The 21889-nt window shown below is 47.8% G+C and overlaps 1 protein-coding gene across 1 annotated transcript in view; it reads left to right on the top strand.

Moving 5' to 3' along the window:
* RB1 (RB transcriptional corepressor 1) overlaps nucleotides 1–21889 on the top strand; it is a 593146-nt gene that overhangs the window by 157089 nt on the left and 414168 nt on the right. The window contains exon 7 of the mRNA XM_063952790.1: nucleotides 15147–15257. Within this exon, the coding sequence (XP_063808860.1) occupies nucleotides 15147–15257 (111 nt within the window). The remainder of the gene's footprint in view (nucleotides 1–15146; nucleotides 15258–21889) is intronic.

Below are 21889 nucleotides of genomic sequence, written 5' to 3'. Positions count from 1 at the left end.
GGTGTGTGCTGGCAAACTCTCCCTCTGTCTCCCCAAAGGGCTAGTGGGGTCCTGTCTTCTATCTGAGCATTCCCTGTGTGTCTGCTGTGTGTCGACATGTATGAGGACGATGTTGGCGTGGAGGCGGAGCAATTGCCTGTAATGGTGATGTCACCCCCTAGGGAGTCGACACCAGAATTGATGGCTTTGTTGATGGAATTACAGGATAGTGTCAGCACGCTACAAAAGTCGGTTGACGACATGAGACAGCCGGCAAACCAGTTAGTACCTGTCCAGGCGTCTCAGACACCGTCAGGGGCTGTAAAACGCCCTTTACCTCAGTCGGTCGACACAGACCCAGACACTGACACTGAATCCAGTGTCGACGGTGAAGAAACAAACGTATTTTCCAGTAGGGCCACACGTTATATGATCACGGCAATGAAGGAGGCTTTGCATATCTCTGATACTGCAAGTACCACAAAAAGGGGTATTATGTGGGGTGTGAAAAAACTACCGATAGTTTTTCCTGAATCAGAGGAACTGAATGAAGTGTGTGATGAAGCGTGGGTTACCCCAGATAGAAAACTGCTAATTTCAAAGAAGTTATTGGCATTATACCCTTTCCCGCCAGAGGTTAGGGCGCGCTGGGAAACACCTCCTAGGGTGGATAAGGCGCTCACACGCTTATCAAAGCAAGTGGCGTTACCGTCTCCTGATACGGCCGCCCTCAAGGATCCAGCTGATAGGAGGCTGGAGAATACATTAAAAAGTATATACACACATACGGGTGTTATACTGAGACCAGCAATCGCCTCAGCCTGGATGTGCAGTGCTGGCGTGGCTTGGTCGGAGTCACTGTCTGAAAATATTGATACCCTGGATAGGGACAGTATTTTACTGACTATAGAGCAGTTAAAGGATGCATTTCTTTATATGCGAGATGCACAGAGAGATATTTGCACTCTGGCATCAAGAGTAAGTGCGATGTCCATATCTGCCAGAAGAAGTTTATGGACGCGCCAGTGGTCAGGTGATGCGGATTCCAAACGACATATGGAAGTATTGCCGTATAAGGGGGAGGAATTATTTGGGGTCGGTCTATCGGATCTGGTGGCCACGGCAACGGCCGGAAAATCCACCTTTTTACCCCAGGTCACCTCCCAGCAGAAAAAGCCGCAGGCTTTTCAGCCGCAGTCCTTTCGTTCCTATAAGAACAAACGAGCAAAAGGACATTCCTATTTGCCCCGAGGCAAAGGAAAGGGTAAGAGACTGCAACAAGCAGCTCCTTCCCAGGAGCAGAAGCCCTCCCCGGCTTCTACAAAGGCGTCAGCATGACGCTGGGACCTTACAAGCAGACTCAGGGGCGGTGGGGGGTCGCCTCAAACATTTCAGCGCACAGTGGGCTCACTCGCAGGTGGACCCCTGGATCCTGCAGGTAGTATCTCAGGGTTACAGGTTGGAATTCGAGAAGTCCCCTCCTCGCCGTTTCCTAAAGTCTGCTTTGCCAACGTCTCCCTCCGACAGGGCGACGGTATTGGATGCCATTCACAAGCTGTATTCTCAGCAGGTGATAGTCAAGGTACCCCTTCTACAACAGGGACAGGGGTATTACTCCACGCTATTTGTGGTACCGAAGCCGGACGGCTCGGTAAGACCGATTCTAAATCTAAAATCTCTGAACCTGTACATACAAAAATTCAAGTTCAAGATGGAGTCACTCAGAGCAGTGATAGCGAATCTGGAAGAAGGGGATTTTATGGTGTCCTTGGACATCAAGGATGCTTACCTTCATGTTCCAATTTGTCCTTCACACCAAGGGTACCTCAGGTTCGTGGTCCAAAACTGTCATTATCAGTTTCAGACGCTGCCGTTTGGATTGTCCACGGCACCCCGGGTCTTTACCAAGGTAATGGCCGAAATGATGATCCTTCTTCGAAGAGAAGGCGTCTTAATTATCCCTTACTTGGACGATCTCCTGATAAGGGCAAGATCCAGAGAACAGCTGGAGGTCGGAGTAGCACTAACCCAAGTAGTGCTCCAACAACACGGGTGGATTCTGAATTTTCCAAAATCCCAACTGATCCCGACGACACGTCTGTTGTTCCTAGGGATGATTCTGGACACTGTTCAGAAAAAGGTATTTCTTCCGGAGGAGAAAGCCAGGGAGTTATCCGATCTAGTCAGGAACCTCCTAAAACCAGGAAAAGTATCTGTGCATCAATGCACAAGAGTCCTGGGAAAAATGGTAGCTTCTTACGAAGCGATTCCATTCGGCAGATTCCATGCACGAACTTTTCAGTGGGATCTGCTGGACAAATGGTCCGGATCGCATCTGCAGATGCATCAGCGGATAAAATTGTCCACAAGGACAAGAGTGTCTCTGCTATGGTGGTTGCAGAGTGCTCATCTGTTAGAGGGCCGCAGATTCGGCATACAGAACTGGGTCCTAGTGACCACGGATGCCAGCCTGAGAGGCTGGGGAGCGGTCACACAGGGAAGAAACTTCCAGGGCGTGTGGTCAAGCCTGGAGACGTCTCTTCACATAAATATACTGGAGCTAAGAGCAATCTACAATGCTCTAAGCCTGGCAAAACCTCTGCTTCAGGGTCAGCCGGTGTTGATTCAGTCGGACAACATCACGGCAGTCGCCCACGTAAACAGACAGGGCGGCACAAGAAGCAGGAGGGCAATGGCAGAAGCTGCAAGGATTCTCCGCTGGGCAGAAAATCATGTGTTAGCACTGTCAGCTGTGTTCATCCCGGGAGTGGACAACTGGGAAGCAGACTTCCTCAGCAGACACGATCTGCACCCGGGAGAGTGGGGACTTCATCCAGAAGTCTTCCACATGATTGTGGTCCATTGGGAAAGACCAATGGTGGACATGATGGCGTCCCGCCTCAACAAAAAACTGGACAGGTATTGCGCCAGGTCAAGAGACCCTCAGGCAATAGCTGTAGACGCTCTGGTAACACCATGGGTGTACCAGTCAGTGTATGTGTTTCCTCCTCTGCCTCTCATACCAAAAGTACTGAGAATTATACGGCAAAGGGGAGTAAGAACGATACTCGTGGCTCCGGATTGGCCAAGAAGAACTTGGTACCCGGAACTTCAGGAGATGCTCACGGAAGATCCGTGGCCTCTACCTCTAAGACGGGACCTGCTTCAGCAGGGACCGTGTCTATTCCAAGACTTACCGCGGCTGCGTTTGACGGCATGGCGGTTGAACGCCGAATCCTAAGGGAAAAAGGCATTCCGGAAGAGGTCATCCCTACCCTGGTATAAGCCAGGAAGGAGGTGACTGCACAACATTATCACCGCATTTGGAGAAAATATGTTGCGTGGTGTGAGGCCAGGAAGGCCCCGACGGAGGAATTTCAACTGGGTCGATTCCTACATTTCCTGCAAACAGGATTGTCTACTGGCCTCAAATTAGGGTCCATTAAGGTTCAAATTTCGGCCCTGTCGATTTTCTTCCAGAAAGAATTGGCTTCAGTTCCTGAAGTCCAGACTTTTGTAAAAGGAGTACTACATATACAGCCCCCGGTTGTGCCCCCAGTGGCACCGTGGGATCTTAATGTAGTTTTGGATTTTCTCAAATCCCATTGGTTTGAGCCACTCAAATCGGTGGATTTGAAATATCTTACATGGAAAGTAACCATGCTACTGGCCCTGGCTTCAGCCAGGAGAGTGTCAGAATTGGCGGCTTTATCGTATAAAAGCCCATATCTGATTTTCCATTCGGACAGGGCAGAACTGCGGACGCGTCCTCACTTTCTGCCTAAGGTGGTTTCAGCGTTGGATAAGTCTCTATGAGCTTGCCACATCTAGCCACTGGGATTTTTGCCCATTCCTGAAGGTAAAACTGCTCCAGCGCCTTCATGTTGGACGGTTTCCGCCTGTGAGCAGCAATCTTCAAGTCGGACCACAGATTCTCAATTGGATTGAGATCTGGGCTTTGACTAGGCCATTCCAACACCTTTAAATGTTTCCCCTTAAACAACTCGAGTGTTGCTTTAGCAGTATGCTTTGGGTCATTGTCCTGCTGGAAGATGAACCTCCTCCGTCCCAGTCTCAAATCACAGGCAGACTGAAAAAGGTTTTGCTCAAGAATATCCCTGTATTTAGCACCATCCATCTTTCCCTCGACTCGAAACAGTTTGCCAGTCCCTGCTGCTGAAAAACATCCCCACAGTATGATGCTGCCACCACCATGTTTCACTGTGGGGATGGTGTTCTTGGGGTGATGGGATGTGTTAGGTTTGCACCAGACATAGCATTTTCCTTGTTAGCTGAAAAGTTACATTTTGGTCTCATCTGACTAGGGCACCTTCCTCCATACATTTGGGGAGTCGTCCACATGCCTTTTGGCAAACTCAAAATGTGCCTTCTTATTTTTAACACTAAGTGATGGCTTTTTTCTGGCCGCTCTCCCATAAAGCCCAGCTCTATGGAGTGTACGGCTTATTGTGGTCACATGCTCAGATACACCAGTCTCTGCTGCAAACTCTGCAGCTCCTTCAGGGTTACCTTTTGGTCTCTGTGCAGTCTCTCTTATTAATGCCCTCCTTGCCCGGTCTGTGAGTTTTGGTGGCCAGCCCTCTCTTGGCACGTTTGTTGTGGTACCGTCTTCTTTCCATTTGATAATGATGGATTTGATGGTGCTCCGGGGGATCATCAAAGATGTGGATATTTTTTTTTATAACCCAACCCTGACTTGTACTTTTCAACAACTTTGTCCCTGACTTGTTTGGAAAGCTCCTTGGTCTTCGTGGTGTGATGCCTCTTGCTTAGTGGTGTTGCAAACTCTGGGGCCTTTCAGAAAAGGTGTGTTTATACTGACAGATCATGCGACACTTAGATAGCACACAGGTGGACTTCATTTCACATTATGCGACTTCTGAAGATAATTGGTTGCACCAGAACCTTTAAGGGGCTTTATAGCAAAGGGGGTGAACACATATGCACATGGCAATTTTCAAATTTTTATTTATAAAAAATTGTTTTTCTCATTTCACTTCACCAACTTAGACTATTTTGTGCATATCTATCACATAAAATTCAGATAAAAAAAATAAATTAAATTACAGGTTGAAATGTAACAAAATAGGTAAAAAGCCAAGGATCTATATCTCAAGGACCGGCACTCCCGATTTTTAAAAAAAACAAGCGCTGGTGCCTTCACATATACCACGGCATGAAGAGTAGTCAGCAGACAAAGATATAGTTAGCAACGTTTCAGTGCTCTTTATCCTGACGATAGTGCAATAGAGAGCACTGAAACGTTGCTAAGTATATCTTGGTCTGCTGACTACTCTTTATGCCAAGTGCCGCACCATAGAAGTCGTGTATATGTATGTATGTATATGTATGTGTGTGTGTGTGTGTGTGTGTGTGTGTGTGTATATATGTATATGAATATATATATATACATGTGGTTGTATATTCCTGGAGTTGGTCATCCTACTCATGAAGGAGCCTCTGAAGAAGAAACCTACAGATATCAGTGATCGTGCTGAGCCCCCCAAAAAGTGGGTCCCACGAACCCCTCTTTTTAAAAAATTGTGGTGCTATCTGTCCTTTTCTGAGTCCCTTCGGAATGAAGGTTCATATTAATCTTATTAATTACTCAAATTTCTCTTGCGTCCTAGAGGATGCTGGGGACTCCAAAAGAACCATGGGGTATAGACGGGATCCGCAGGAGCTTGGCACACTAAAAAGACTTTGACTGGGTGTCAACTAGCTCCTCCCTCTATGCCCCTCCCCCAGACCTCAGTTAGACTTTGTGCCCAGGAGTGACTGGACACACACTAGGGGAGCTTTACTGAGTTTCTCTAGAAAGACTTTTGTTAGGTTTTTTATTTTCAGGGAGACCTGCTGGCTACAGGCTCCCAGCATTGTGGGAGTGAGGGGAGAGAAGTCAGACCTACTTCTGCTTAGTTCAAGGGCTCTGCTTCTTAGGCTACTGGACACCATTAGCTCCAGAGGGTTCGATCACTTGGTTCGCCTAGCTGCTTGTTCCCGGAGCCGCGCCGTCACCCCCCTCACAGAAGCCAGAAGACGGAAGCTGGGTGAGTATTAGAAGAACCGAAGACTTCAGACGGCAGAAGACTTCAGTATTGGAGGTACATGCTCCCACACACACATCACCAACGGCACTTGCAGGGCGCTCCCCCACTTGCAGGGTGCTTGGGGGGAGCGCCCTGGGCAGCAGTTACTGAGGTCTTTGGGACTGGCTTAAGGCATATTCGGTGCCCGGGCACTGTATATAATACCCCCGCCAGTATAAATAATTCAAATTTGAGCGGGACTGAAGCGCGACGGGAAGGGGCGGGGCTAAGCCGCACATCTCACCAGCGCCATTTTCTTCTCTCCACAGCCGCTGCAGAGAACGCTGGCCCGGGAGCTACATGCTCCTCACAAGTAAAAGGGAGCAAAATGGGGGGGAAAGGATGCTTTTCTTGTTTTTTCAGCGCTACTGATATATATTATACTTGTGTAGTATATAGGTGCTGGGGTGTGAGCTGGCATACTCCCTCTGTGTCTCTCTCCAGGCTTCCCTGTAGGCTGTCCCCTTTATTTGGCCAGTGTGAGTGTTGGGGTGTCGGTACTTCGTGTCGGTATGTCTGCGGCTGAGTGTTCCTCCCCGGAGGAAGTTACTGGGGGCGCAGAAAAGGAGCTGGAAATGGCTCTGTCGGCACAGCCGACTGCTGATTGGGTTGCTATGTTTAGTACACTTAATGCTAATGTGGCTTTGTTGTCTAAGAAGCTTGATAAATCTGATTCTCAGACACAAACTTGGAGAAAGTCCATGGAAGATGCTTTGGCTCAGGTGCAGACCCCCTCAGGGTCCCAAAAACGTTAATTTACCCAGATGGTAGACACAGTTGCCGTCACGGATTCCGATGTCGATTTTAATGAGGCTACTTAGGCTATTAAAGATGTTTTGCGTATCTCTGACGAACCTGCTGTTCAGGAAACAAGGATTTGCCTATTTAAAGGGAAAAAAAAACTGAGGTGAAGTTTCCCCCCTCTCATGAAATGAATGCTCTTTGTGAAAAAGCTTGGGAGTCGCCGGACAAAAGGTGGCAGATTCCCAAGAGAATTTTTATGGCGTATCCTTTCCCCTCTGATGACAGGGAAAAATGGGAGTCGTCTCCGAATGTCGACAAGGCTCTATCCCGTTTGTCCAAGAAGGTGGCACTTCCGCCCCCTGACACGGCTGCTCTCAAGGATCCGGCAGATCGCAAGCTGGAGACATCTTTGAAGGCCATTTTCGTTAATACTGGTGCATTGCTCAGACCTGCTGTGGCGTCGGTATGGGTGAGTAGTGCTATTGCTAAATGGGCTGATAATTTAGCTTCTGATATGGATACCCTTGATAAAGATAATATTCTTTTGACTCTTGGTTATATCAAGGATGCTGCAGATTACCTAAAGGATGCAGCGAGAGATGTTGGCCTCTTGGGATCAAGAGCCAATGCCATGGCGGTCTCGGCCAGGAGGGCGCTGTGGATCCATCAATGGAATGCTGATGCTGACTCCAAGAAAAATATGGAAGCTCTCCCCTTCAAAGGTAGTGTCTTGTTTGGTGACGGCCTGGCTGACCTGGTGTCGACCGCTACTGCGGGTAAGTCATATTTTCTTCCTTATGTTCCCGCTCAACAGAAGAAGGGGCCTCATCACCAGATGCAGTCCTTTCGACCTAATAAATACAAGCGAGGTAAGGGCTCGTCCTTCCTCGCTTCAAAGGGTAGAGGAAGGGGAAAGAAGTCGCCTGCAGGGTCAGGCACCCTGGACCAAAAGTCCTCCCCCGCCTCTATCCAGTCCACCGCATGACGCTGGGGCTCCCCTGCCGGAGTCCGTGCTGGTGGGGGGCCGTCTCCGAATCTCCAGTCAGGTCTGGTTTTAATGAGCCCTGGATCCTTGGGTCTTAGACATAGTGTCCCAAGGGTACAAGCTGGAGTTTCAGGAGATGCCCCCCCCCCCCCCGCGCGCCGCTTTTTCAAATCAGCATTGCCAGTTTCTCTTCCGGAAAGAGCAGTAGTAAATGCTGCGATACAAAAGTTGTGTCAACAGAGGGTCATTGTCCCCGTTCCCCCGTCCCAATGGGGGGAAGGGTTCCATTCGAGCCTCTTTGTCGTACCGAAGCCGGACGGTTCGGTCAGACCGATTCTGAACCTAAAATCCCTCAATCCATACTTGAAAACGTTCAAGATGGAATCTCTTTGAGCTGTGATCTCCAGCCTAGAAGGGGGTGATTTTATAGTGTCAGTCGACATAAAGGATGCCTACTTACACGTCCCGATATATCCTCCGCATCAGGCCTTCCTGAGATTTGCGGTGCAGGATTGTCATTACCAATTTCGGACGTTGCCATTTGGCCTTTCCACGGTCCCGAGGGTTTTCACCAAGGTTATGGGAGAAATGATGCTACTCCTTCACAAGCGAGGGGTCACAATTATCCCATACTTGGACGATCTCCTGATAAAGGCGAGGTCAGAGGAGCATTTGTCAAAGAATGTGGAACTCTCCCTGACGGTTCTTCGAAATCACGGTTGGATTTTAAATTTGCTAAAGTCTCAGTTGATTCCGACGACTCGGCTGCCCTCCTGGGCATGATCCTAGACACGAAGCTTCAGAGAGTGTTTGTTCCGGAGGACAAAGCTCTAGAAATACAGACCATGGTCAAGGAGCTTTTGAGACCGACAAGTGTGACGATTCATCAATGCACTTGAGTACAAGGGGAGATGGTGGCGGCGTACGAGGCCATTCCGTTTGGCAGGTTTCTTGCCAGGGTGTTTCAGTGGGACCTGCTGGACAAATGATCCGGGTCTCACCTACAAATGTACCGGAAAATAAGTCTATCTTCCAGGATCTCTCTCCTGTGGTGGCTGCAAGGCTCTCGCCTTCTTTAGCTACGCCATTTTGGAATTCAGGACTGGGTCCTGCTGACCACAGATGCAAGTCTCCTCGGCTGGGGCGCAGTCGCGCAGGGAAGAAGTTTTCAGGGAAAATGGTCAAGCCAGGAATCTTCTTTCCACATAAATGTTCTCGAGTTAAGAGCCATTTACAACGGCCTCCTGCAAGCGAAGAACCTTCTTCAGGGTCTCCCTGTCCTGATCCAGTCGGACATCATCACAGTGGTGGCGTACGTAAACCGCCAAGGTGGAACAAGGAGCAGGGCGGCAATGGTGGAAGCCACAAGAATTCTCAGCAGAGCGGAACAGCATGTGAGCGCTCTGTCAGCAGTCTTTCTCCCGGGCATGGACAACTGGGAAGCAGATTTCCTCAGCAGACACGATCTCCATCCAGGAGAGTGGGCTCTTCATCAAGAGGTATTTGCAGAAGTGACAAGGCGTTGGGGAATTCCTCTGATAGACATGATGGCGTCTCGCCTCAACAAGAAGCTTCCGAGGTATTGTTCCAGGTCAAGGGACCCCCAAGCCTGTGCAGTGGACGCCCTGGTAACTCCGTGGGTGTTTCAGTCGGTGTATGTGTTCCTTCCGATTCCTCTCATTCCAAAGGTGTTTAGGATCCTAAAGACAAACAAGGGTTCAGGCAATACTCGTCGTTCCAGATTGGCCCCGGAGAGCCTGGTATCCGGATCTTCAGGAATTAAGTAGTGGAAGATCCCTGGCCGCTTCCTCTAAGAGAGGACCTGTTACTACAGGGGCCTTGCGTGTTTCCGGACTTACCGCGGCTGCGTTTGACGACGTGGAAGTTGAACGCCAGATTTTAGCTCGGAAGGGTATTCCCGGGGAAGTCATCCCCACTCTCCTTAAGGCTAGGAAGGAGGTCACGGCGAAACATTATCACCGTATTTTGGAGAAAATGTGTCGTGGTGTGAAACCAAGGCCGTCTGGTACATTGTATTGGAGTTTCTGGGAGGATAATTTATGTGTGAACCATCTTCTTGCTATTAGAAGGATGAGCAGACAGTGGGTGATTTATGCATTATATGGATTAAATATATGATATGTCTTTGGGGCTTTTCCATGCGAGTACAAATGCCTCCGTAATTACTCATACCACGCGCTAACACGCACGACCGCGTGAGCAATCATACGCAATTTGCGAACATGTGCACGCACGGCAGAATAAGTATGCGCACGGAGGCCATCTATGTGGTGTTTGTACGTGATGTGTGTACTGTAATATTTTCTGACTTCGACACCCTGTACACATTGCACCAGGTAGCGCACATTATACACATTGCACCAGGTAGAGCACGTTATACACATTGCGCCAGTTACAACACGTTATACATATTGCACCAGGTAGAGCACATTATACACATTGGGAGTAGGGACAGAGAGAGAGTCATCAGTGAGTAGGGACAGAGGGAGTAGGGACAGAGAGAGTCATCAGGGAGTAGGGACAGAGAGAGGCACCAGGGAGTAGGGACAGAGAGAGGCACCATGGAGTAGGGACAGAGAGAGGCACCAGGGAGTAGGGACAGAGAAAGGCACCAGGGAGTAGGGACAGAGAGAGGCACCAGGGAGTAGGGACAGAGAGAGGCACCAGGGAGTAGGGACAGAGAGAGGCACCAGGGAGTAGGGACAGAGAGGGGCACCAGGGAGTAGAGACAGAGAGAGGCACCAGGGAGTAGGGACAGAGAAAGGCACCAGGGAGTAGGGACAGAGAGAGGCACCAGGGAGTAGGGACAGAGAGAGGCACCAGGGAGTAGGGACAGAGAGAGGCACCAGGGAGTAGGGACAGAGAGAGGCACCAGGGAGTAGGGACAGAGAGAGGCACCAGGGAGTAGGGACAGAGAGAGGCACCAGGGAGTAGGGACAGAGAGAGGCACCAGGGAGTAGGGACAGAGAGAGGCACCAGGGAGTAGGGACAGAGAGGCACCAGGGAGTAGGGACAGAGAGAGGCACCAGGGAGTAGGGACAGAGAGAGGCACCAGGGAGTAGGGACAGAGAGAGGCACCAGGGAGTAGGGACAGAGAGAGGCACCAGGGAGTAGGGACAGAGAGAGGCACCAGGGAGTAGGGACAGAGCTGCAGGAGAGAGTGCAGCCAGAAACCTCCATTGGGGAGCACCACCATACCAACCCCCTCCAGGGACCAGGCCCCCACCGCATACCTGTAATAAAAAAAAAAAAAAGCACTCCAGGCTCTTCCATGGGTATAGTCCGGGGATCGGCATGAGGGCTACACCACCGCCAGCCTGGAGTCGGAGCATTACGGCCAGGGGGTAGCGGAGAGGGTGGCCTCCTGGTTGGGGATGGAGAAGAGAGGAATCAGCGGGTATAGCGGTGGCGGCATCCAGCCGGAGGCATAGGGACCGAACTGCCTCCACCTATACAGCAGCAGAATCAGCCGGGCAGGTGTGCACTTGGCTGCCAGGGAGCAGCAGTTGAGTCACGGCCATGCTACTTGCGGAGGGAGCGCACCTGCAGCCGTTATTCGTGGAAAGGGGGGGGGGGCATGCGGGGCAGAGGGGCATGCGGAGCAAAGGTTGAGAGGAGGGCGGGAGATCACACTCTTCATGGTCTCCGCCACTTCCCCGGGTTGCTCCCTCTGTTGTTGTGGAGACCTGACTGACAGCACAGAACAGCGCTGTGGGGCGAGATAGATATATAGATAGATATATCTATATTATACTTTTTTTTTTTTTAATGCTACAGATAGAAAGATGCTAACTTGTGGGTTCTTAGTAGGGCCACATTATGAAAAGGCAGAGGGGCACAGTAAGATACTTTGCAGGTAGCACCTATCTGTTTTCAAGGTATCTTACTTTCCATATTCTGAATGTCACCAGTAGAATCCAATCTTCTGAGTATTTTACCAGAATGAAGTGTGTTGCTAATCTACTGTAGTTTAGGCACATTTCTTTCACCGTAAGTAGGTCATAATCATCCATTCATCAAAGTGTGTTAAATGCTGATGTCCATTACGTCAGCAGACTTTTTGTACAATCAGAAGGGCTGTCCCTTTCAGCCACTGCATTTGCAACATGGTTAGGATAGTAGATTTAAAATTAAATGATTTATAGGGTTTCTTTTCTCACTGTTTTGTTCCAGAAGATGTTAGCACTTCCCAGACTAGCCCATCTAATCAACTTAGTGGTTTCTAGAATCCATTTACATTATGGTTTTGGCATTGTGATTCCGAAGAAAAGGGATCTAATTCTGTGGATAATGGGGGTAATTCAGACCTTATCGTAGCAGCAATTTTTTTAGCAGTTGGGCAAAACCATGTGCCCTTCTGGGTGGGCAGATAGAATATGTGCAGAGAGAGTTAGATTTGGGTGGGGTGTGTTCAAACTGAAATCTAAATTGCGGTGTAAAAATAAAGCGGGCAATATTTACTCTGCACAGAAACAAAATAATCCACCCAAATCTAACTCTCTCTGCAAATGTTATATCTGTCCCCCCCTGCAGTGCACATGGTTTTGCCGAACTGCTAACAAATTTGCTGCTACGATCAGGTCTGAATTACCCCCAATGATAGGGAATTATAGGATCTAAATCTATAGTACACTAGACTTAAGAAAGACCGGTGATCTTTTTGTTCTCTGTGATGCCTTAAAAACAAATTTGCCTGTGTCAAAACTAATGACAAATGGAACACCTCAATAATATGCCATGTCTAAATTGTGGTGGGAAACCTGTTTTTTAGTTTGAAGGTGCATTCTACGAGATGAATGCTCTGTGGGGGGTACGTCATTAAGCATCTGCTGAATGGTTGTCTTTTGAACAAGGTTTTACAGGTTCGATATTTTTGTGTCCAAGAGATCCAGTTTTGTCCAGGAACAGTGCTATACTGTCCAGCTCTGCGCATACCCACCCAAAGGGGCAGCTTAGGGACTTCACTACCGTCCAGTGTCTTCCAGTTGACTGAATTAGAAAATATACTTGTGTTAGTCTTTTCTGTGAATTCATTGAGCTACCTGTCTACCTCTAGTTCTCCTGTTGACTTATAACAAACTTACATGACTTTGTTCAGGGGCATTGGTTGTTTCTTTTAGTTTTGTTCTTTCTGGTTCTGTCTTTTGGGCCTTGGTTAGAAAAATATCTGAGTCCCTTAAGGAATGGGGAAAACGGAAGGGTGAATTGCTGTTGCAACAGCGCAGAAGCTCTGACAACGACAGCTGGATACCCCCCTCTTGTAGCACAGCCTTGCCCCAGACTTGTGGATTTTTGTACACAGCCCTCTGTGGCTAACAAAAATACATTGGGTCAATTCAATTAGGCGTGACTAAACCCCACCCGCAAGCAAGTGTTGCTATATGCCGCACTTACTGTACCCAATGGGACAGCATACAAAGCTCCATGAGAACGAGGGAGGCGAGTTCAGCTGCCTATGGGAAGTATATTACAATGAAGTTGCTAATAGAGCTCCAGAATACTAAAAGGGGATGTGGTAAGCCTTGGACAGTGATAAAGTGGAAAGAGATAAAGTACCAGCCAATCCGCTTGTAACTGTCATGTTACAGGTTGTATGAAAAAAAATAAGCTTATTGGCTGGTACTTTATCGCTCACCACTTGATCTCTCTCCAAGGCTTAGTGCATCTGCCCCCTAATTCTCTAATGCCCTCAAACCCTTGACCTCACCCCAGGCTGGTAGAAGTGCTGTAATTGAGCCAATAAATGCACCAGTAGAAGTAGCTAGTGACAAATTAGTTGTTGAGAACCAGTGACCATAGTGGATCAGGGTGATACCATGTGTTCCCTCTAACTTTATTTTGAATTACCATCTATGCAGGTATTGACTCTTTCAATGCGAATTGAATATTGCCGGGAGGGAGCTACCAGAGCTATTCAGTTCAGCGTGATGTTAATCGGCGAATGACTGTTCTTGCGCCTTAAATATGGTGTTTAGTTGGGAGAACCGGCATTCTCTGACTTAATGCTGGGCGCGATGCTATTTCTGGCGCACTAAGGGCAGGAAACAGCATCGTGCCATGAATTTTGCCAGATTTCTATTCGCACCCCTGCAGGGGTTGAATAGCTGCAGGAGCTCTCTCCCAGCAGTATTCCATTTGCGTAGAATAGTATTGACCCCATTATGTCTCATTCGCTAGCTGATGTTGATATAGACAGCTAGGTTTTGATGACACAAAGGAGACAAAAATCATGCGTAAAGCAGCTTGTTTGTTCTATGTGAGTTGTCTAAGGGCCTAATTCAGCATGATTTGTAGATGTGCGAGAAAGCACACATCTACGATCCATTACACTTACATGCGGGGGGGGGGGGGGGGGGGGCAGCACAGGGCAAGTCTACCCCGCATCAGCATGTCGTGTCCTGCTCCACAAACCCCCCCCCCCCCCCCTCCGTGAACACATGCGGAAGCATTGCACAACGGCGATACTTTCGCATATTTAGGGTAGCCCTCTGTGGCAGACCTGCAATGTTTCAGGTCGCAGTTGCTGCATGTGACGTCATGCAGCTGTCTCGACCCGGTCCGGACGCCTGTGTTTTTCGGACCACGCCTTCCAAAGCGCAGTCGCAATGCCCCTTAAAAGCATAGTGGACCCCCTCTACTGCCCCCTAAACGCCTCTGCCTGTGAATCAGGCAGGGGCGTTCGCACAAGTGAGATGCGGCAGCGTGGCTTCTGCGTGTGTGCACACTTCACAGGGCCTCCGCATGTGAACGCAGGCGATCAGAAATTATTGCAAAATGTGACTTTATTGCAGACTGCCTTTCGCATTCTAGAATTGCATTTTGAAAAAATACACAGCCAGAAAACTGCTACTGGGATTCACAAAAGGAACTACAAAAATAACATTTCTCTGGGTCATAATAAAAAAAAAAGAAGACATAAGATAACAATATAAGCTTTTAATATAAGTGGGTAATCCGGATTAAGAAGCAACTTAATTGACGTTTCAGTACACATCATTATGTAAGCGTGCATAAGCAATTATATTTATTTGTGCATGATAAGCAATGGTAATTTATGTACCTGTATTCTGTACTTGCAACTAAATTACTTGCCATTTTAGGCTATATTTTACAAATGGCACAGTAAATTCACAGGTTAAAAGTACATCCAGACCTTTGCTCTGTTGCAAGTGGTTCAGAACACTCGCTCTCTCTTTAACTAGAGCTCTGCCCTGATCAGTGTTCTAGCAATCTGCTCACACACCAATAATATCCTTGCATATTTCTGTTCCATATTTGTAACTAATCAGTGTTCTCTTTGTTTTCAGGAAACATATTACAAATGGATGATGATCTGGTAATCTCCTTCCAGTTGTTGCTGTGTGTCCTGGAATATTTTATCAAGCGAGCACCCACAGACGTTCTTAAGGAGCCATACAGTATGTTCTTATTGAGATGTTTACAATGCAATCCACAATTGGCAAGCCACTTTTCATGCAGTTTCAGTGCACATTTGCTGCATAATGCAAAAGTTATTAATTAAAAGAAAGGGATGGAATGTTTGTACTGCCTTGAGTACAAGAAAAGACTACAACAGTCTAGATACCTCCCCCACCCCCATGTCCCTTCAGTCCAGAAAAAATATACTGCACCCTGTTAATGTCAACCAATTAATCCAGCTTGGGAAATAAGAGCTGAGTGTTGCCGAAATATTTACTGATAATGTACCATTAATGTAAAACACATCTAATAAGCACAGATATTAAGTGACTAAATGAGTTGGGAGGGGGGGGGGGTGTTAATGGGGTTTTGGACTGCACACCCTAATTATTATTATTGTTTTTTTTTATAATTGTTTATGCACACCTTAAGTTTAAATGTGTTGGTATTAGGGATGTTAGGGACCCATCTGATGAAGTTCTCCTGGGTGTAGTAGATGAGCATGCATTTTTGGCCAGACATGCTAAGAAGCTTACTTATACTCCATGTTAGTTATAAAAAATTATTTTGACTATCAGTATTTTTGATGCACAACAGTGCACCTGCAGTTTTCTTTTTCTGAGGTTTTTCTTTTTCCTGTCCTTTTCACCACCATAAGCCTACCTTGTGAAACTGAGGAGTGGTCCTAGCCATCTGACTTTTTTAAAGAACTGATGTTAAGCAAACTTCTGTTTAGTGGCCTATGAAGATCTGCCTCTCTTACGCAATTGCTTACCCTTCTCAGATGTAGGCCGGTATCGTATTAGCTGCGATGAGTTACCACAGCTAAAGGATTTCCCCATGGCTATCCTATTAGCCCTGTAAACTGGCATTTATCGGGGATTATGCTTTGTGTGCCTCAGGTACGCAAAGCAGAATCCCCGATAAGCAGCCCCAGGAGACCTGTTATCGGATGCGAAAATGTGTTATTACGGATCCAGTGTGTTATCAGCCGATGGGTGACTTACACCACGGTAAAATTGGTTGTAATTAGATAGGCCAATATCATTATCGAGCTAAAAACCCCGTTATCACCCTGCAGTAAATTACCACACCTAATAGGATACCGCCCATAAGCTGTTACATAGTAATATTTTGTATATAGGAATTTGCCTCCTAGAAATCTAAAATGTAACTATTCTAAAAAAGATACAGGTATAGTGTTTCTGTGGTGTTTGACATCTACCTGGTAACACCTTAGGACAAAACATCTGATGGTAGCACGTCCTTGCCAGGATATATGGATCATAGTAGCAATATGATGCACTTTTTTTGTTCAAAATATTTAAGATCTCAGTTCAGTAGTGTCAAAGGTCAACATTTATTTGCTATTACCCCTTCTCACCACGTTTTTGGGGTGAAGTTTTATTTCTATGGCTCCACAAAATGTATGCATCGCCGTACAGAGTAAATTTACCAAACGTTTCACATTGACCGGGTATCCAGTGTACAGTGGCATGCCATAGCATAAGTACTAAGCATTAATATCACACCACAGATTGAGTAGGGCAGATAACAGGGGCATGGATTGCAGAAGAGTATCAGGTGCAAATCAGTTCAGTACCCAAATTAAAGGTTTACTCTTCTTTCTACGTATGAGGCTAAAATGTGAGATCAGTTTATAAACCTGAGAAGCCCTTTTCGCTGGCCAGTCAGTGAAATAGAGCAGTGCCCAGCAGCCTCGTGTGCACACACGGGGGCGAATTCAATTAGCGGCAAAATCGTGGTAATTTACAGTGATTGCTGTTTTCGCCATTTTCACTTTTTTTTTTAATGTTTTGCTGCATTTTTGTCGACGATATTCGTGATCCCACAATTCACCCTTTTCAAATTCAAAAGCAAGATTACCGTGAAAATTGGTGCGAAAAAAAAGGGAAGACCTGTCGTACCCACCAAAAAGCTAAACTAATATCTGATAACCGTATAAAAGTTTATTATTCATTAAAATAATTGTATTTCTCTAACGTCCTAAGTGGATGCTGGGACTCCGTAAGGACCATGGGGAATAGCGGCTCCGCAGGAGACAGGGCACAAAATAAAAGCTTGAGATATCAGGTGGTGTGCTCTGGCTCCTCCCCCTATGACCCTCCTCCAAGCCAGTTAGATTTTTGTGCCCGGCCGAGAAGGGTGCAAACTAGGTAGCTCTCCAGAGCTGCTTAGAATAAAAGTTTAGTTAGGTTTTTTTATTTTCAGTGAGTCCTGCTGGCAACAGGCTCACTGCATCGTGGGACTAAGGGGAGAAGAAGCGAACTCACCTGAGTGCAGAGTGGATTGGGCTTCTTAGGCTACTGGACGTTAGCTCCAGAGGGACGATCACAGGTTCAGCCTGGATGGGTCACCGGAGCCGCGCCGCCATCCCCCTTACAGAGCCAGAAGAGACGAAGGTCCGGTGAAAGCGGCGGCAGAAGACATCCTGTCTTCAAGACTAAGGTAGCGCACAGCACCGCAGCTGTGCGCCATTGCTCTCAGCACACTTCACACTCCGGTCACTGAGGGTGCAGGGCGCTGGGGGGGAGCGCCCTGAGACGCAATATAACACACATATACCTTAGCTGGCAAAAGGAATACATCACATATAGCTCCAGGGCTATATGGATGTATTTTTTCCCCTGCCATTTTACACAAAAAAAGCGGGAGTTAAGGACGTCGTGAAGGGGCGGGGCCTATCTCCTCAGCACACTGGCGCCATTATTCCCTCACAGCTCCGCTGGAAGGACGGCTCCCTGATTCTCCCCTGCAGTACTGCATCTGATTCAGGGTAAAAAAGAGAAGGGGGGGCATTTTGGCAGCAAATAACTAGATTAACAGCAGCTATAAGGGATTAACACTTATATAAGGTTATCCCTGTATATATATAGCGCTGGGTGTGTGCTGGCAGACTCTCCCTCTGTCTCTCCAAAGGGCTAAGTAGGGTCCTGTCCTCTATCAGAGCATTCCCGGTGTGTGTGCTGTGTGTCGGTACGCGTGTGTCGACATGTATGAGGAGGAAAATGAGGTGGAGGCGGAGCAGTTGCCTGTGTTAGTGATGTCACCCCCTAGGGAGTCGACACCTGACTGGATGATTGTGTTTAAGCAATTAAGTGATAATGTCAGCAATTTACAAAAAACTGTTGACGACATGAGAAAGCCGGCAAATCAATTAGTGCCTGTTCAGGCGTCTCAGACACCCTCAGGGGCCCTAAAACGGCCGCTACCTCAGTGGGTCGACACGGATCCAGATACAGATACTGAATCTAGTGTCGACGGTGACGAGACAAACGTAATGTCCAGTAGGGCCACACGTTACATGATCACGGCAATGAAAGAGACATTGAACCTTTCTGACACTACAAATACCTCAAAGGCGGGTATTATGTGGGGTGTGAAAAAACTGCCAATAGTTTTTCCTGAGTCTGAGGAAATAAATGAGGTGTGTGATAAAGCGTGGGTTTCCCCCGATAAAAAACAGCTAATTTCTAATAAGTTATTAGCACTATACCCTTTCCCGCCAGAGGTTAGGGCACGGGAAACACCCCCTAGGGTAGATAAGGCGCTCACACGTTTATCTAAACAAGTAGCGTTACCGTCCCCTAATACGGCCACCCTCAAAGAACCAGCTGATAGGAGGCTGGAAAATATCCTGAAAAGTATATACACACATACTGGTGTTATACTGCGACCAGCAATCGCATCAGCCTGGATGTGCAGTGCTGGAGTCGCATGGGCGGATTCCCTGACTGAGAATATTGATACCCTGGATAGGGACAATATTCTGTTAACTATAGAACATTTAAAGGATGCATTGCTATATATGCGTGATGCGCAGAGGGATATTTGTACCCTGGCATCAAGAGTAAGCGCAATGTCCATCTCTGCCAGAAGAGCATTATGGACCAGACAGTGGTCAGGGGACGCAGATTCCAAACGGCACATGGAAGTATTGCCGTATAAGGGGGAGGAGTTATTTGGGGCTGGTCTAACAGACCTGGTGGCCACTGCAACGGCTGGAAAATCCACCTTTTTACCCCAGGTTACTTCACATCAACAGAAAAAGACACAGTCTTTTCAAACTCAGTCCTTTCGTTCCCATAAGTACAAGCGAGCAAAAGGTCACTCTTTTCTGCCCAAGGGCAGAGGAAGAGGAAAAAGGCAGCACCATGCAGCCGCTTCCCAGGAGCAGAAGCCCTCCCCTGCTTCTGCCAAGTCTTCAGCATGACGCTGGGGCTTTACAAGCAGACTCAGACACGGTGGGGGCCCGTCTCAAGAATTTCAACGCGCAGTGGGCTCACTCGCAAGTGGATCCCTGGATTCTACAGGTAGTATCACAGGGGTACAAACTGGAATTCGAGGCGTTTCCTCCTCATCGGTTCCTGAAGTCTGCTTTACCAAAGTCTCCCTCCGACAGGGAGGCAGTTCTGGAAGCCATTCACAAGCTGTACTCCCAGCAGGTGATAATCAAGGTACCCCTCTTACAACAGGGGAAGGGGTATTATTCCACACTATTTGTGGTACCGAAGCCGGACGGCTCGGTGAGACCAATATTAAATCTAAAATCTTTGAACACTTACATAAAAAGGTTCAAATTCAAGATGGAGTCACTCAGAGCGGTGATAGCGAACCTGGAAGAGGGGGACTATATGGTGTCGCTGGACATCAAGGATGCTTATCTCCATGTCCCAATATATCCTTCTCACCAAGGGTACCTCAGGTTTGTAGTACAAAACTGTCATTATCAGTTTCAGACGCTGCCGTTTGGATTGTCCACGGCGCCTCGGGTCTTTACCAAGGTAATGGCCGAAATGATGATTCTTCTACGAAGAAAAGGCATCTTAATTATCCCTTACTTGGACGATCTCCTGATAAGGGCAAGAACCAAGGAACAGTTAGAAGTCGGAGTGGCACTATCTCAGGTAGTGCTAAGTCAGCACGGATGGATTCTAAATATTCCAAAATCGCAGCTGATTCCAACGACACGTCTACTGTTCTTAGGAATGATTCTGGACACAGTCCAGAAGAAGGTGTTTCTCCCGGAGGAGAAGGCCAGGGAGTTATCCGAGCTAGTCAGGAACCTCCTAAAACCAGGACAGGTCTCAGTGCATCAGTGCACAAGGGTCCTGGGAAAAATGGTGGCTTCTTACGAAGCGATTCCATTCGGAAGATTCCATGCAAGAACTTTTCAGTGGGATCTACTGGGAAAATGGTCCGGATCGCATCTTCAGATGCATCAACGGATAACCCTGTCGCCAAGGACAAGGGTGTCTCTCCTGTGGTGGCTTCAGAGGGCTCATCTACTAGAGGGCCGCAGATTTGGCATTCAGGATTGGATCCTGGTAACCACGGATGCCAGCCTGAGAGGCTGGGGAGCAGTCACACAGGGAAGGAATTTCCAGGGCTTGTGGTCAAGCATGGAAACATCTCTTCATATAAACATTCTAGAACTAAGGGCCATTTACAATGCCTTAATTCAAGCAAAACCTCTGCTTCAGGGTCAGGCGGTGTTGATCCAGTCGGACAACATCACGTCAGTCGCCCACATAAACAGACAGGGCGGCACGAGAAGCAGGAGGGCAATGGCAGAAACTGCAAGGATTCTTCGCTGGGCGGAAAATCATGTGATAGCACTGTCAGCAGTGTTCATTCCGGGAGTGGACAACTGGGAAGCAGACTTCCTCAGCAGACACGACCTTCACCCGGGAGAGTGGGGACTTCACCGAGAAGTCTTCCACCAAATTGTAAACCGTTGGGAAAGACCAAAGGTGGACATGATGGCGTCACGTCTAAACAAAAAACTGGACAGATATTGCGCCAGGTCAAGGGACCCTCAGGCAATAGCAGTGGACGCTCTGGTAACGCCGTGGGTGTACCAGTCAGTGTATGTATTCCCTCCTCTGCCCCTCATACCGAAAGTATTGAGAATCATAAGAAGGAGAGGAGTAAGAACTATACTCGTGGTTCCGGATTGGCCAAGAAGGTCTTGGTACCCGGAACTTCAAGAGATGCTCACGGACGAACCGTGGCCTCTACCTCTAAGACAGGACCTGCTACTGCAGGGGCCTTGTCTGTTCCAAGACTTGCTGCGTTTGACGGCATGGCGGTTGAACGCCGGATCCTGAAGGACAAGGGCATTCCAGAAGAAGTCATCCCTACTCTGGTAAAAGCCAGAAAGGAAGTAACCGCAAAACATTATCACCGCATTTGGCGTAAATATGTTGCGTGGTGTGAGGCCAAGAAGGCCCCTACACAGGAATTTCAACTGGGTCGTTTCTTGCATTTCCTGCAAACAGGACTGTCTATGGGCCTAAAATTAGGGTCCATTAAGGTTCAAATTTCGGCCCTGTCGATATTCTTCCAGAAAGAACTGGCTTCAGTACCTGAAGTTCAGACATTTGTGAAAGGGGTGCTGCACATACAGCCTCCTTTTGTGCCTCCAGTGGCACCTTGGGATCTCAATGTTGTGTTGAGATTTCTAAAATCACACTGGTTTGAACCATTGTCTACGGTAGATTTAAAATATCTCACGTGGAAGGTGTCGATGCTGTTGGCCTTGGCTTCAGCTAGGCGTGTGTCAGAATTGGCGGCTTTATCATGTAAAAGCCCTTACCTAAATTTTCAT

This window comes from Pseudophryne corroboree, chromosome 2 (assembly GCF_028390025.1).
Source record: "Pseudophryne corroboree isolate aPseCor3 chromosome 2, aPseCor3.hap2, whole genome shotgun sequence".
Classification (NCBI taxonomy): domain Eukaryota; kingdom Metazoa; phylum Chordata; class Amphibia; order Anura; family Myobatrachidae; genus Pseudophryne; species Pseudophryne corroboree.
This window is presented reverse-complemented; position numbering and strand designations above follow the sequence as displayed.